The sequence below is a fragment of the Ostrea edulis genome, chromosome 1 (assembly GCF_947568905.1).
Source record: "Ostrea edulis chromosome 1, xbOstEdul1.1, whole genome shotgun sequence".
NCBI classification, from domain to species: Eukaryota; Metazoa; Mollusca; class Bivalvia; order Ostreida; family Ostreidae; genus Ostrea; species Ostrea edulis.
The window spans coordinates 55,665,762-55,678,894 of record NC_079164.1 but is presented as its reverse complement, the minus strand read 5'-3'; the positions used below and the strand labels follow the sequence as shown (position 1 = coordinate 55,678,894).

At 36.7% G+C, this 13,133-nt stretch overlaps 2 protein-coding genes across 4 annotated transcripts in view; both read left to right on the top strand.

The window, feature by feature from the left end:
- Positions 1 to 13,133, top strand: part of LOC130051808 (phosphorylase b kinase gamma catalytic chain, skeletal muscle/heart isoform-like) — a 174,198-nt gene that overhangs the window by 142,951 nt on the left and 18,114 nt on the right. For 2 of the 3 annotated variants that reach the window (XM_056154505.1, XM_056154513.1), the window contains one exon: positions 1 to 3,302. This exon is cut by the window's left edge and continues 5,271 nt beyond it. The exons of the other annotated variant lie outside the window; for it this stretch is intronic. The gene's annotated coding sequence lies outside the window, so the exon portion shown is untranslated. Of the gene's footprint in view, positions 3,303 to 13,133 lie in introns of those variants that run through there. 3 annotated transcript variants of the gene reach the window in all.
- LOC125667176 (uncharacterized) lies at positions 4,716 to 13,009 on the top strand. The gene is made up of 5 exons (XM_056154502.1): positions 4,716 to 10,770; positions 10,937 to 11,019; positions 11,400 to 12,126; positions 12,358 to 12,464; positions 12,604 to 13,009. Exons 1-5 carry the CDS (start codon positions 10,605 to 10,607, stop codon positions 12,778 to 12,780), a joined length of 1,260 nt encoding a protein of 419 aa, XP_056010477.1. The 5' UTR covers positions 4,716 to 10,604; the 3' UTR covers positions 12,781 to 13,009.

Here is a 13,133-nt window from a genome sequence, read left to right as displayed (position 1 = left end):
TATGACTAAATAGATTAAATTTTAAAGTTTTCAATTTCAAAATATTGTTGTACATATCCTCTACTTTTCATCCATATCCAATTTCTCTGGTGTAGCATACCTCCTTAATTAAATACTTGATTATTCTAGATATAGAATTCTGCTATATTTGTACATGTTCTTTATGCCTGAGTCATTTAAGAGTTCATTTAACTGTTAGTTTGTCCCAAAATGGTATGAATTTTTTTATAGGATGCATTAGTTATAAATGCTGCATTAAATTAGCAAAAGCAATGAAGCCTATTATTGTCAAGAAGTTTGTGTTACTAACGATCTGACTACTCCCTCATCATCCCACAGTTCTCTGTGAGCTTTTCTGATCACCCATTGTCTGCATGTCATCCGTCTGTCTGTAAACTTTCCCATTTTCGACTTCTTCTGCAGAACTACTGGGCCATTTTCAACCAAACTTGGCACAAAGCATCCTTGGGGCAAGGGGATTCAAGTTTGTTCAATTGAAGGGCAACACCTTTCTCCCAGGGGAGATAATGATGAAATAGCAAAAATACACTGAAAGTTTTTTAAAATCTTCTTCTCCAGAACCACTTGGTCAATTTCAACTAAACTTGGCACAAAACATCCTTGGGTGAAGAGGATTCAAGTGTTGTTCAAATGAAGGGACATGCCTCTTTCCAAGGGTAGATGATAACAAAATAGTGAAAATACATTAACAACTTTTTAAAATCTTCTCCAGAACCACTGGGCCAATTTCAACCAAACTTGGAACAAAGCATCCTTGGACGAAGGGGATTCAAGTTTGTTCAGATGAAGGGCCATGCCCTCTTCAAAAGGGAGATAATCACCAAATCGCAAAAATAGGGTGGGGTCATTTATGAAATTATGAACAACCATTCATTTTGTATTAGGTCAACTATTCAGCATGACAGATTACAATTCGCTGGGTGTTAACTCCCTACTTATTCCTATATTTTCCTATAAACTTGAAGCTTCCTATATTTTACCTATAAATCATTAAAAGCCCTATATATGAAAAAAAAACCTGACAGCCCTATTTTCAAAAATAATAAAAAAAAAAAAAAAAAAAATGGAAAAAAAAGAAGAAAAAACCAAAAAAATCCAGGAGCTGATGCTAGATTGATATTCAATTAGATTGTTATGATGAAAATAGCTATGATGATTGTATAAGAACTGTCTACTGCATGGAAAACTGTTCACATCTGAAAGGATTTTGTCTTTGTTGATGTTTAATATTATTTCTTGTCCAGTAAGACACTATGCTTGCTAGATTTTTATGCAGAAACAATAAACTTTTATACAAATTCTTTAATAAAACCCTATTTATTCCTTTAAATCTGCTGTAAAAATCCCTATATTTGCCCTATAAACTGCCCAAAAAATTCCTAAAATCCTATATTTTTTAGATCAAAAGTGGCTCGCAATTGCATTTGTAAAATCATTATCTAATTTTCAATACAGAGAGAGATCATTAATGGTTTTTTGGTTTTTTTTAGGTTGACGTTGTTTGATAGTTTCTAGCTCGCCTGAGCTTTTCTGATCGCATGTTCTCTGTCATCTGTCTGTCCGTCTGTAAACTTTTTACATTTTTGACTTCTTCTCCAGAACCACTGGGCCATTTTCAACCAAACTGGGCAAAAAGCATCCTTGGGTGAAGGACTTTGAAGTTTGTTTTAATGAAGAGCCATGCCCCCTTCAAAGGGGAGATAATCACAAAAATGTAAAAGTAGGGTGTAGTCATTTAAAAATCTTCTTCTCAAGAACCATTAGGCCAGAAGACCTGAAATTTATATGAAAGCTTTCTGACATAGTGCACAGATTCAAGTTTGTTAAAATCATGGCCCCTGGAGGTTGGATGGGACCACAATAGGGAATCGAAGTTTTGCATGCAAATATATAGGGAATATCTTCACGAGAACCACTGGGCCAGAGGAGCTTCCTGACATAGTACAGATTCAAGTTCGTTAAAATCATGATCCCCAGGGTAGGTTGGGGCCACACAATAGGGGATCAAAGTTATACATATAAATATATTGAGGAAATCTTTAAAATCTTCTCAAGAACCACTGGGCCTGGAAAGTACAAATTTGCATGAAAGCTTCCTCACACAGTGCAGATTCGGGTTTGTTAAAATTATGGCCCCCGGGGGTAGGATAGGGCCACAATTGGGGATCAAACTTTTACATACAAATATATTGAGGAAATCTTTAAAATCTTTTCTCAAAAACCACTGGGCCTGGAAAGTACAAATTTACATGAAAGCTACCTGACGTAGTGCAGATTCAATTTTCTTAAAATCATAGCCCCTAGGGGTAGGGTGGGGCCACAATAGGGTATCCAAGTTTTACATATAAATATATCGGGAAATTCTCTAAAAATCTTCTGAAAAAGCACTGGGCCAGAAATGTTTACATTGTTTAAATTATGCCTCCCCCCCCCCCCCCCCCCCACTCCCCAGGGGAAGGGTGGGGCCACAATAAGGGATTTCAGTTTTACATACAAATATATAGGGAAAATCTTCTCCTCAAGAACCATGGGACCAAAGAATTTTACATTTACATGAAGAGACATGATTTGTCGAAATGCGCATCTGGTGCATCAAAATTGGTACTATATAAGATTTACATGAAAGATTCCTGACATAGTGCAGATTCAAGTTTGTAAAAATCATTGACCCCAGGGGTAGGCTGGGGCCACAGTAGGGATCAAAGTTTTAAATGCGAATATATAAGGAAAATCTTTAATATGGGCCAAGGTAACTTAGGTGAGTAATGTGGCCCATGGGCCTCTTGTTTTTCTCCATTCCTGTACTTAGAAAAATACTCATTCACCTACTACATTCATGTCCTTACTGTTGTATCTTGAATGTCATAGTCATTAGTATCATGTGTTTTTTTTTAATTGAGGGATGAGAGTAATTTATTATTTTGTGTATTGTGACCTATGAGTACTGGTTTTATGTTTGTAGTAATGTTTTGTTGTACATAAGACCATATTTATTCCACCAAGACTTTTTTGTATCCGTGACACAGATTGAAATCATTTTTATGTGTGCTAGTATTGAAAATATTTCTAACTCAGACAAATTTCTACTGTATATTTTTATTTGCATTATATGTATTTGCAAACTATCAATGTTTCTAAAAATGAATGATTTTCAAGCATATCTAGCATTTCCTGGAGTGAATATGGTGTATATAACAATATGTTGTTTCATTTGATAGCAGATTCAGTTTTTAATGTAGAATTAATAAAAATAAAAAATAAAAAAAGAAGAAATCTATGGACACCGACTTGATTATGCTATTTGTAGCTGGGTTAAAGTGCACAGAGTTAGCTGGATTCCCCTCATATGAAAGGGCTGGTCGTGATGTGAGTGCTAGGCCTAAAGGTAACACATGTAACGTTATAAGAGAAAATTCAAACTTCTGCCAGAGTTCGTTTGCACACAAACCAAACTCTTCCATGCAGGCATTCTAGGATAGCATACATGCCAACTTTCCCGATTTGTGTGGGATTCTCCCGATTTGAAGCAGTTGCAAATCCCGATATCCCGATCGAGATTGTAAAAATACCCCGAAATCCCGATTTTCTAAAAATATCTCCCATTTTACGACAACAAACCCCAATTTCCAACCGGAATTTGAAATCCCGCGTCATTTCTTTGTGGCTGGCCAATCAGAAATCGGGACAAGAGTCAGCCATTGCTGTTTACCTGTGTCGCGTGGTATCGGGGTGCTAAATGCAGTGATGTAAAGCAGGAAGGCCTCTGCCAAAATTGTAAATTTCATGATACCCGGGGTAGGAAATTTTGACCCCAGGACGGGCCCAAACTTAGTATATAGTGTTTATGTTTAAAACACTTAAATAACATCTTCTTTAGTGCTTTTGATACTAAATTGAAACTGAATGGATATTTAGAAAGAACAGGTAGTCCTTTACCAAAATTGTAAATTTGGTGATCTCGGGGTTGGGGGTTTTGGTATTAGGGTGGGGCCAAAATGGCCAGTTATTAAATGTGTGAAGATTGGAAATATTTAACTTCTTCATAACCACCATTTCAATTCTTTTCAAGTTTGATATGAAGCATCTTTGGAACAAGGGGAATTAAATTGTAAATTTCAGGACTCCAGCACCCCTGGGGCCTTAGGTGTGGGGCAAAAACTGCCAAAAATTAACCAATTTTCAAAAATCTTCTCTAGAACTGCAAATGTGTAAGGAAAACTAAATGCGCAGGAAGGCCTATACCAAAATTATAAATTTGATGATCCCAGGGGTAGTGTTGATGTGTAAAGCACTTAAGGAGGTATGCTACACCAGAAAAATCTGATGTAGATGAAAAACGAAGGATATGTACAACAATGTTTTGAAGTTGAAAATTTTCAAATTATTTTACTTATTATGTTCCCCAAACAAAGTTTGGGAACATATTGTTTTTACTCTGTTTCTTATTAAGGTCTTCCATTTCAGACAGAAGACCTTATAGTGATTGTACTGTTTATTATTATTAAGGTCTTCCGTTTCAGACGGAAGACCTTATAGTGATTGTACTGTTTATTAAGGTCTTCTGTTTCAGACGGAAAACCTTATAGTGACTGTACTGTTTATTAAGGTCTTCCGTTTTAGACGGAAGACCTTATAGTGATTGTACTGTTTATTATTAAGGTCTTCCATTCCAGACGGAAGACCTTATAGTGATTCTACTGTTTATTATTATTAAGGTCTTCCGTTCTTCACGGAAGACCTTATAGTGATTCTACTGTTTCTTATTATTATTATGTCTCCGAACACAAAGTGTCGGAGACATATTGTTTTTGCTCCGTTTCTTATTATGTCTCCGAACACAAAGTGTCGGAGACATACTGTTTTTGCTCCGTTTCTTATTATTCTTATTATTATGTCTCTGAACACAAAGTGTCGGAAACATATTGTTTTTGCTCCGTTTCTTATTATGTCTCCGAACACAAAGTGTCGGAGACATATTGTTTTTGCTCCGTTTCTTATTTTTCTTATTTTCTTCTTCTTTTTATTACTCTTCTTTCCAGAGAAATTTGTCCGCTCGATTTTATGAAAGTGTTTCGACAGATCCACTTCAAACTTTGTCAGATGATAGGGGGTCATGAGGAGGGGTGCAATCAACTTTCGAAATTTTCAAAATGGCCGCCGTTTTAAAATGGCGGCCAAAAACATCAAAAACTCCACAATTCATTTTTAGCATCAGTATTCCCTTCCAATCTATTTTCAAATGTTTCAAAATGGCCGCCATTGAACAAAATGGTGGCCAAAAAACAAGTCCGTCGGATTTCAACCAAATTTAGTTTCTAGGGTTTTTGGAGGATCCTGAGTGCATATCTGGCATCAAAAAGCATTTCTGACAAGGGGAGGTGTTCGGAGACATTTGTGTTGGCATCCCAACACAGTTATAGCTCGTTATTCTTATTTTCTTCTTCTTATTCCTCTTCTTTCCTGAGAAATTTGTCCGCTCGATTGTATGAAAGTGTTTCGACAGATCCACTTCAAACTTTGTGAACTGATAGGGGGTCATGAGGAGGGGTGCAATCAACTTTCCAAATTTTCAAAATGGCCGCCGTTTCAAAATGGCGGCCAAAAACGTCTAAGAGTCAAGGTTGTCGGATTTCAAGCAAATTCTATTTCTAGGGTACGTTAGTGACTCCAAGTCCATTTCCACCATCAAAATTTTTTTTTGAGCCGCCATTTTCAAAATGGCCGCCATATACCGAAATATTTGAAAATGTTAAAATCTCTACAACATTTGGGTTCTGGGGTCAATTGAGCGTCCACAGTTCATTTCTAGCATCAGTATTTCCTTCCAATCTGTTTTCAAATATTTCAAAATGGCCGCCATTGAAGAAAATGGTGGCCAAAAATCAAGTCCGTCGGATTTCAACCAAATTTAGTTTTTATGGTTTTTGGAGGACCCTGAGTGCATATCTGGCATCAAAAAGCATTTCTGACATGGGGAGGACTGTTCGGAGACATTTGTGTTGGCATCCCAACACAGTTATAGCTCGTTATTCTTATTCTTTTCTTTTTATTCTTCCTCTTCTTTAGTGAGAAATTTGTCCGACCGATTTTGTGAAAGTGCTTTGACAGATCCACTTCAAACTTTGTGAGCTGATAGGGGGTCACTAGGAGGGGTGCATTCAAATTTTCAAAATGGCCGCCGTTTCAAGATGGCGGCCAAAAAACGTCAAAAACTCAAGGTTGTCGGATTTCAACCAAATTCCATTTCTAGGGTAATTTAGTGACCCCAAGTCCATTTCCACCATCAAATTTTTTTTTGAGCCGCCATTTTCAAAATGGCCGCCATATACTAAAATATTTGAAAGTGTTAAAATCTCTACAACATTTGGGTTCTAAGGTAATTTGAGGGTCCACAGTTCATTTCTAGCATCAGTATTTCCTTCCAATCTATTTTCAAATGTTTCAAAATGGCCGCCATTGAAGAAAATGGCGGCTAAAAATCAAGTCCGTCGGATTTCAACCAAATTTAGTTTCTAGGGTTTTTTGAGGATCCCGAGTGTATATCTGGCATCAAAAAGCATTTCTGACATGGGGAGGTGTTCGGAGACATTTGTGTTGGCATCCCAACACAGTTATAGCTCGTTATTATTATGTCTCCGAACACAAAGTGTCGGAGACATATTGTTTTTGCTCCGTTTCTTATTATTCTTATTTTCTTCTTCTTCTTCTTCTTATTAGGGTCTTCCGTCTTCAGCGGAAGAACCTTCTATTATTCTATTGTTGATTTTTCACTTTTCTTATTATTAGGGTCTTCCGTCTTCAGCGGAAGAACCTTCTATTATTCTATTGTTGATTTTTCACTTTTCTTATTATTATGTCTCCGAACACAAAGTGTCGGAGACATATTGTTTTTGCTCCGTTTCTTATTATTCTTATTTTCTTCTTCTTCTTTTTATTCCTCTTCTTTCCAGAGAAATTTGTCCGCTCGATTTTATGAAAGTGTTTCAACAGATCAACTTCAAACTTTGTGAGCTGATAGGGGGTCATGAGGAGGGGTGCAATCAATTTTCGAAATTTTCAAAATGGCCGCCGTTTCAAAATGGCGGCCAAAAAACGTCAAAAACTCAAGGTTGTCGGATTTCAACCAAAATCTATTTCTCGGGTACGTTAATGACCCCGAGTTCATTTCCACCATCAAAAAAAATTTTTGAGCCGCCATTTTCAAAATGGCCGCCATATACTGAAATATTTGAAAGTGTTAAAATCTCTACAACATTTGGGTTCTGGGGTAAATGGAGGGTCCACAATTCATTTCTAGCATCAGTATTTCCTTCCAATCTATTTTCAGATTTTTCAAAATGGCCGCCATTGAAGAAAATGGCGGCCAAAAAATCAAGTCCATCGGATTTCAACCAAATTTAGTTTCTAGAGTTTTTTGAGAATCCTGATCTGGCATCAAAAACCACTTCTGACATGGGGAGGTGTTCGGAGACATTTGTGTTGGCATCCCAACACAGTTATAGCTCGTTATTATTTTTATTCTTCTTTTTTTTCCTTACCGATTTTGTGCAGAGGATTTCTCAGAGATGGCTTGATCGATTTACTTCAAATTTTTAGGGTTGACGCATTGCTATTTGAAGTTTATATCTTTTTTTGGATTTTTGAAAATTCCGTTCCGGTTGGAAGTTATCCCCCTTTTATCGATTTTCAGATGACCATTTTGTCCAGCCAACATCTCAAAAACGATAAAAGCTAGAGTGCTGAAATTTTCAGTGATGTTAGACGACATGTTGTAGTTGTGCACATGGGTTTTGAAAATTTCCGGAAGTGCCTAGTATGGAAGCTCGGTAGGGGTCGTAAATGGAGTTTTAAAAAGTGTCCAATTTTTTTCCACGTTTTAAATCATAACTTTTTACTCGTAAATATTTTGCTTAGACATATGTAACAAAAGTTGTACAGTTTATTGAGATCTTTCGTGTCATATCAAGAAATGGGCCCATAGGCCTCATGGCTCGCCTGAACCATTGAATTTCTGTTACAATGATTAACTTTTTTCTCACGAAACTTTTGATAAGACATGTAGAATGAAAGTTGTTCAGTTTTACAAGATCTATCTAATGATATCAAAAACTAGGCCTCAGGGCATCATGGCTCGCCTGAACAGTCAAATTTGTATCACAATTAATAACATTAATAACTTTTTTCTTGAGAAACTTTTGACAAGACATGTAGAGCAAAAGTTGTTCAGTTTTGCAAGCGTTAACTAACGATGTTAATAAATAGGCCTGCAGGTCTCATGGCTCACCTGAACAGTTGGGTTATTGTTGCAAGCTATAACATTTTTGTCAAGAAACTTTTAATAAGACATCTAGAACAAAAGTTGTTCAGTTTTGCAAGATCTTTCGAACAACATCATGAAAAAGGCAAACGGGCCTCATGACTTGCCTGAACAGTTTGATTAGTGTCACAATCAATAACTTTTTTCTCGAAAAACTTTTGATATGACATGTAGAACAAACGTTGTTCAGTTTTGCAAGATCTTTCAAACGATATCAAGAAAAAGGCCCACGGGCCTTATGACTTGCCTTAACAGTCTGATAAATGTCGCAATCAATAACTTTTTTCTCAAGAAAATTTTAATAGGACATGTAGAACAAAATTTGTTCAGTTTTGCGAGGTATATCTAAAATGATATTTAAAAAAGGCCTCCGGGCAACATGACTCGCCTGATAAGTCGAATTTGTATCGCAGTAAATAACATTATTAACTTTTTTGTCGAAAAAAAGGCTGACCCCTTTAATTAGTGGCCGAGAGCGGCAGAGATTCTTTAATTTATAGCACGTAAATGATCAATATTTGCAAAACATTACCGAAGCTAAATTGTACGTCTAGACAATATATTTGTATCATTATTTATGAACGAAAATCTCAGTCAAGTTCTTATCTCATCACATCTAAAATTGGACGGAAGACCCACTCGTTGCTCGCAACGACATCGCATCTAGTTATTCTTATTTTCTTATTATTATTATTATTATGTCTCCGAACAAAAAGTGTCAGAGACATATTGTTTTTGCTCCGTTTCTTATTATTCTTATTATTATTTTCTTCTTCTTATTCTTATTATTCCTCTTCTTTAGTGAGAAATTTGTCCGACCGATTTTGTGAAAGTGCTTCGACAGATCCACTTCAAACTTTGTGAGCTGATAGGTGGTCACTAGGAGGGGTGCATTCAACTTTTCAAATTTTAAGAATGGCCGCCGTTTCAAGATGGCGGCCAAAAAACTCCAAAACTCAAGGTTGTCGGATATCAACCAAATTCTATTTCTAGGGTACGTTAGTGACTCCAAGTCCATTTCCACCATCAAATTTTTTATTCAGCCGCCATTTTCAAAATGGCCGCCATATACCGAAATATTTCAAACTGTTAAAATATCTACAATATTTGGGTTCTGGGGTAAATGGAGGGTCCACACTTCATTTCTAGCATCAGTATTCCCTTCCAATCAATTTTCAAATGTTTCAAAATGGCCGTCATTGAAGAAAATGGCGGCCAAAAAACAAGTCCGTCAGATTTCAACCAAATTTAGTTTCTAGGGTTTATGGAAGATCCTGAGTGCATATCTGGCATCAAAAAGCATTTCTGACATGGGGAGGTGTTCGGAGACATTTGTGTTGGCATCCCAACACAGTTATAGCTCGTTCTTCTTATTATTCCTCTTCTTTCCTGAGAAATTTGTCCGCTCGATTGTATGAAAGTGCTTCGACAGATCCACTTCAAACTTTGTGAACTGATAGTGGGTCATGAGGAGGGGTGCATTCAACTTTCCAAATTTTCAAAATGGCCGCCGTTTCAAAATGGCGGCCAAAAACGTCAAATAGTCAAGGTTGTCGGATTTCAACCAAATTCTATTTCTAGGCTAATTTAGTGACCCCGAGTCCATTTCCACCATCAAAATTTTTTTTTGAGCCGCCATTTTCAAAATGGCCGCCATATACTGAAATATTTCAAAGTTTTAAAATCTCTACAACATTTGGGTTCTGGGGTCAATTGAGCGTCCACAGTTCATTTCTAGCATCAGTATTTCCTTCCAATCAATTTTCAAATGTTTCAAAATGGCCGCCATTGAAGAAAATGGCGGCCAAAATTCAAGTCCGTCGGATTTCAACCAAATTTAGTTTCTAGGGTTTTTGGAGGATCCTGAGTCCATATCTGGCATCAAAAAGCATTTCTGACATGGGGAGGTGTTCGGAGACATTTGTGTTGGCATCCCAACACAGTTATAGCTCGTTATTATTATTTTCTTCTTATTTTTCCTCTTGTTTAGTGAGAAATTTGTACGCATGATTATATGAACACGCTTCGACAGATCCACTTCAAACTTTGTGAGCTGATAGGGGATCACTAGGAGGGGTGCATTCAACTTTTCAAATTTTCAAAATGGCCGGCATGGCCAAAAAACGTCAAAAACTGAAGATTGTCAGATTTTTAGGATAATTTAGTGACCCCAAGTCCATACTCCTTTCTTAATGAGATCTAATGAATATGTATATCAAACTCAAAACGAGGCTAAGGTCGTATCGAGTGAAAACAAAAATAGAAAATGGAGGAGAAAAAAGCGTCTGCTACGCGCGATTTAAGTATCGTTCCAGACCTCACGTTCGGCTTTGTTGAGAAATTTGTCAAAAGAGATAGCCAAAGCCTTGGAGAAAAGGAAATATCCAAAGGATATAAATATTTCTGCGAGAGATATGTGACTAACATTACAAGTAAGTGGAAACCCTTCGTTTGCCTTTTCCTATGAATTGATAATCAGCTGGTTTTAAAAATACACGACGAACGTAAAGAAACAGATTCTTACATTAAATCTGATGTTTAATGAATAATCACCATCAATCAAATAACTCATCAAATTTGTATTTTCAAACAATTTAGCTCACAATGCTGTGAATGGATGTGTAGTGAAGGGGAAATGCCATAGATCCCAGCGCAAGAATGAATCGCCTCATGATATCGAGGTAAATATGAAAGTGAAAATTACTTGTTTGTGATATGATAGCATATTGCACTTTGTACTATACAGGCAGGTATCACTATCTCAAAATTGTAATCCATTATAAATAAATTCAAGCTAACATTCTGATACTGATACCACAAAAAAGGGGGGGGGGGGTAGACACACAATATAAATTTATTTGCTTATGAAAATTCGGGGAAATAAATGTTGTCAAAACTGATTCTACCTGCCAGATATAACACACTCCATTATTGATAAATATATCAAACATATTACAATATTTACTTGTGTACATATTATAATAATATTATTTGATTGACTGAATTAGTAAATTATTTTCAGAGAAGTGTTTTGTTTATGTTGTCATTGTCCCATTTGTAGATTGTTCTGTTAGATGGACCATGTGTGGAGAGTAGCCGTTGTTCCTGCACGATTGGACAGTCGGGACACTGTGGTCATGTTACTGGTCTCCTATTCACTCTAGCACATATGAAATCTGCAAACCTGAAATTCATTCCATCTGATGTTCTGAAGACTTCCCTTCCCCAGACTTGGCATGTGCCCCGAGGAGAGAAGATTTGTGGAAGTTCAGCTGAAAACGTGATTGTGCATGGATACAATGCCAAGTCATCTCCTCAACAACCTCGTGGATTGAGATCTACTCTGTACAATCCCATCAACTCTGTTGTTCCAAAAATTTCAGAACTGTGTTCTAGAGTCTCTGAAGCTGACAAAACCTGTTTGTTGCTTACAGTTGTGAATTTGAGTGGTAAAGGTGACTGTGAATATACAGAGACAAAATTTGGTAAATTTCCAAAAGGATCCCCATTAGCAGTGCAACAGAAATTGTCACCACATTATGTACTGAATATTTTAGATGCCAGTGAATTTCCTCTTCTCCCCGCTGAAAATCTAATGGAACAACAACTTCATATCATTCTGGATGAGAAAAGAACTTGTAGCTTTTCTTCAATTTTTGTGTCAGAGGAGGAATGTCATCAAATTGAGGAGATGACACGACTACAAGGAGAGAGTCCTAAGTGGCACGCAATCCGTAGGGAGAGAATTACTGCATCAGTGGCTGGTGATATTGTAAAGCGGAGAGCAGGTTAGGCATAATAAATCATGCAACGTTATGAAGTAATATTTACAATTTCATGCTTACTCCTTTTAAAGCACCTGATCCCACCTCTGGTATATCCATGGGTCTGTGTTTGCCCACCACTCTTTATTTGGTATTCGTTATAGGAGTTATGATCATTGTCATTGATCGTTATCTTCACCTTTCATGTATATAAATTCAAACATCCCAACATTTTCCATTCAATCTTTTTCACAGCCTATGAACCTCTAACTGGAAGACTGAAGACAACAAGAAAAGTTGTTACAGAGAGCATGCGTCATGGGTTGTCATTTGAGGCAGTTGCTGCTGACGCCTTTGTTAGAGTAAGTTTGATATCAGACCCCATACCATCACTATTGTATACAAAAGATCAAAGGCATTTTACATTCTATTTAGTTCAATGCACCTTTTAGATAATTGCTATATTTCAAAATCTTATTTAATTTTATATTTAAATTGCAGCTACTAGATAACAACGTCAACATATACCCATGTGGAGTTGTAGTTAGCCCTTATGCTCCATGGCTTGCTGCTACACCTGATCGGAAGGTATACAACCCCACCATGAATCAACCTTACGGCTTGCTTGAGATCAAGTGCCCTGTAAAACCCTTGTCAGAATGCAACTACTTGACTTAAGTTGGAGATGTGTGGAGACTGAAAAAAAATCATAATTACTTCTACCAAGTCATGATGCAACTTGCAGTGACTGGTCTAAACTGGTGTTACTTCTTTGTGTGGCTCTGTGATGAAAATCACTTGGAGGTTATCGAGTTTGATGAGGAGGAGTGGCAAGACATGAAAAACAAGATAGATTCATTCTATTTTGATCACTTTCTTGAATAAAAGCTTTGTCTTTTAAACCTCACTGACCTTTGAATATTTTCACAATAATGATAATCTTCACTAAAAATAAAATAAAAATTAGATATCTTTGTGAAACACTGATGTCCCCATATGGCAGCAAAATAATTCTAGTGCCAAAAAAGTAA

Bases quoted from the DNA above. Each gene is read 5' to 3' on its own strand.
- LOC125667176 (XM_056154502.1), top strand. From the start codon at position 10,605: ATGGAGGAGAAAAAAGCGTCTGCTACGCGCGATTTAAGTATCGTTCCA. The intron at 10,771-10,936 runs GTAAGTGGAAAC...CAAACAATTTAG, and splicing joins ATATGTGACTAACATTACAA to CTCACAATGCTGTGAATGGA. The intron at 12,465-12,603 runs GTAAGTTTGATA...TTTAAATTGCAG, and splicing joins CTGCTGACGCCTTTGTTAGA to CTACTAGATAACAACGTCAA.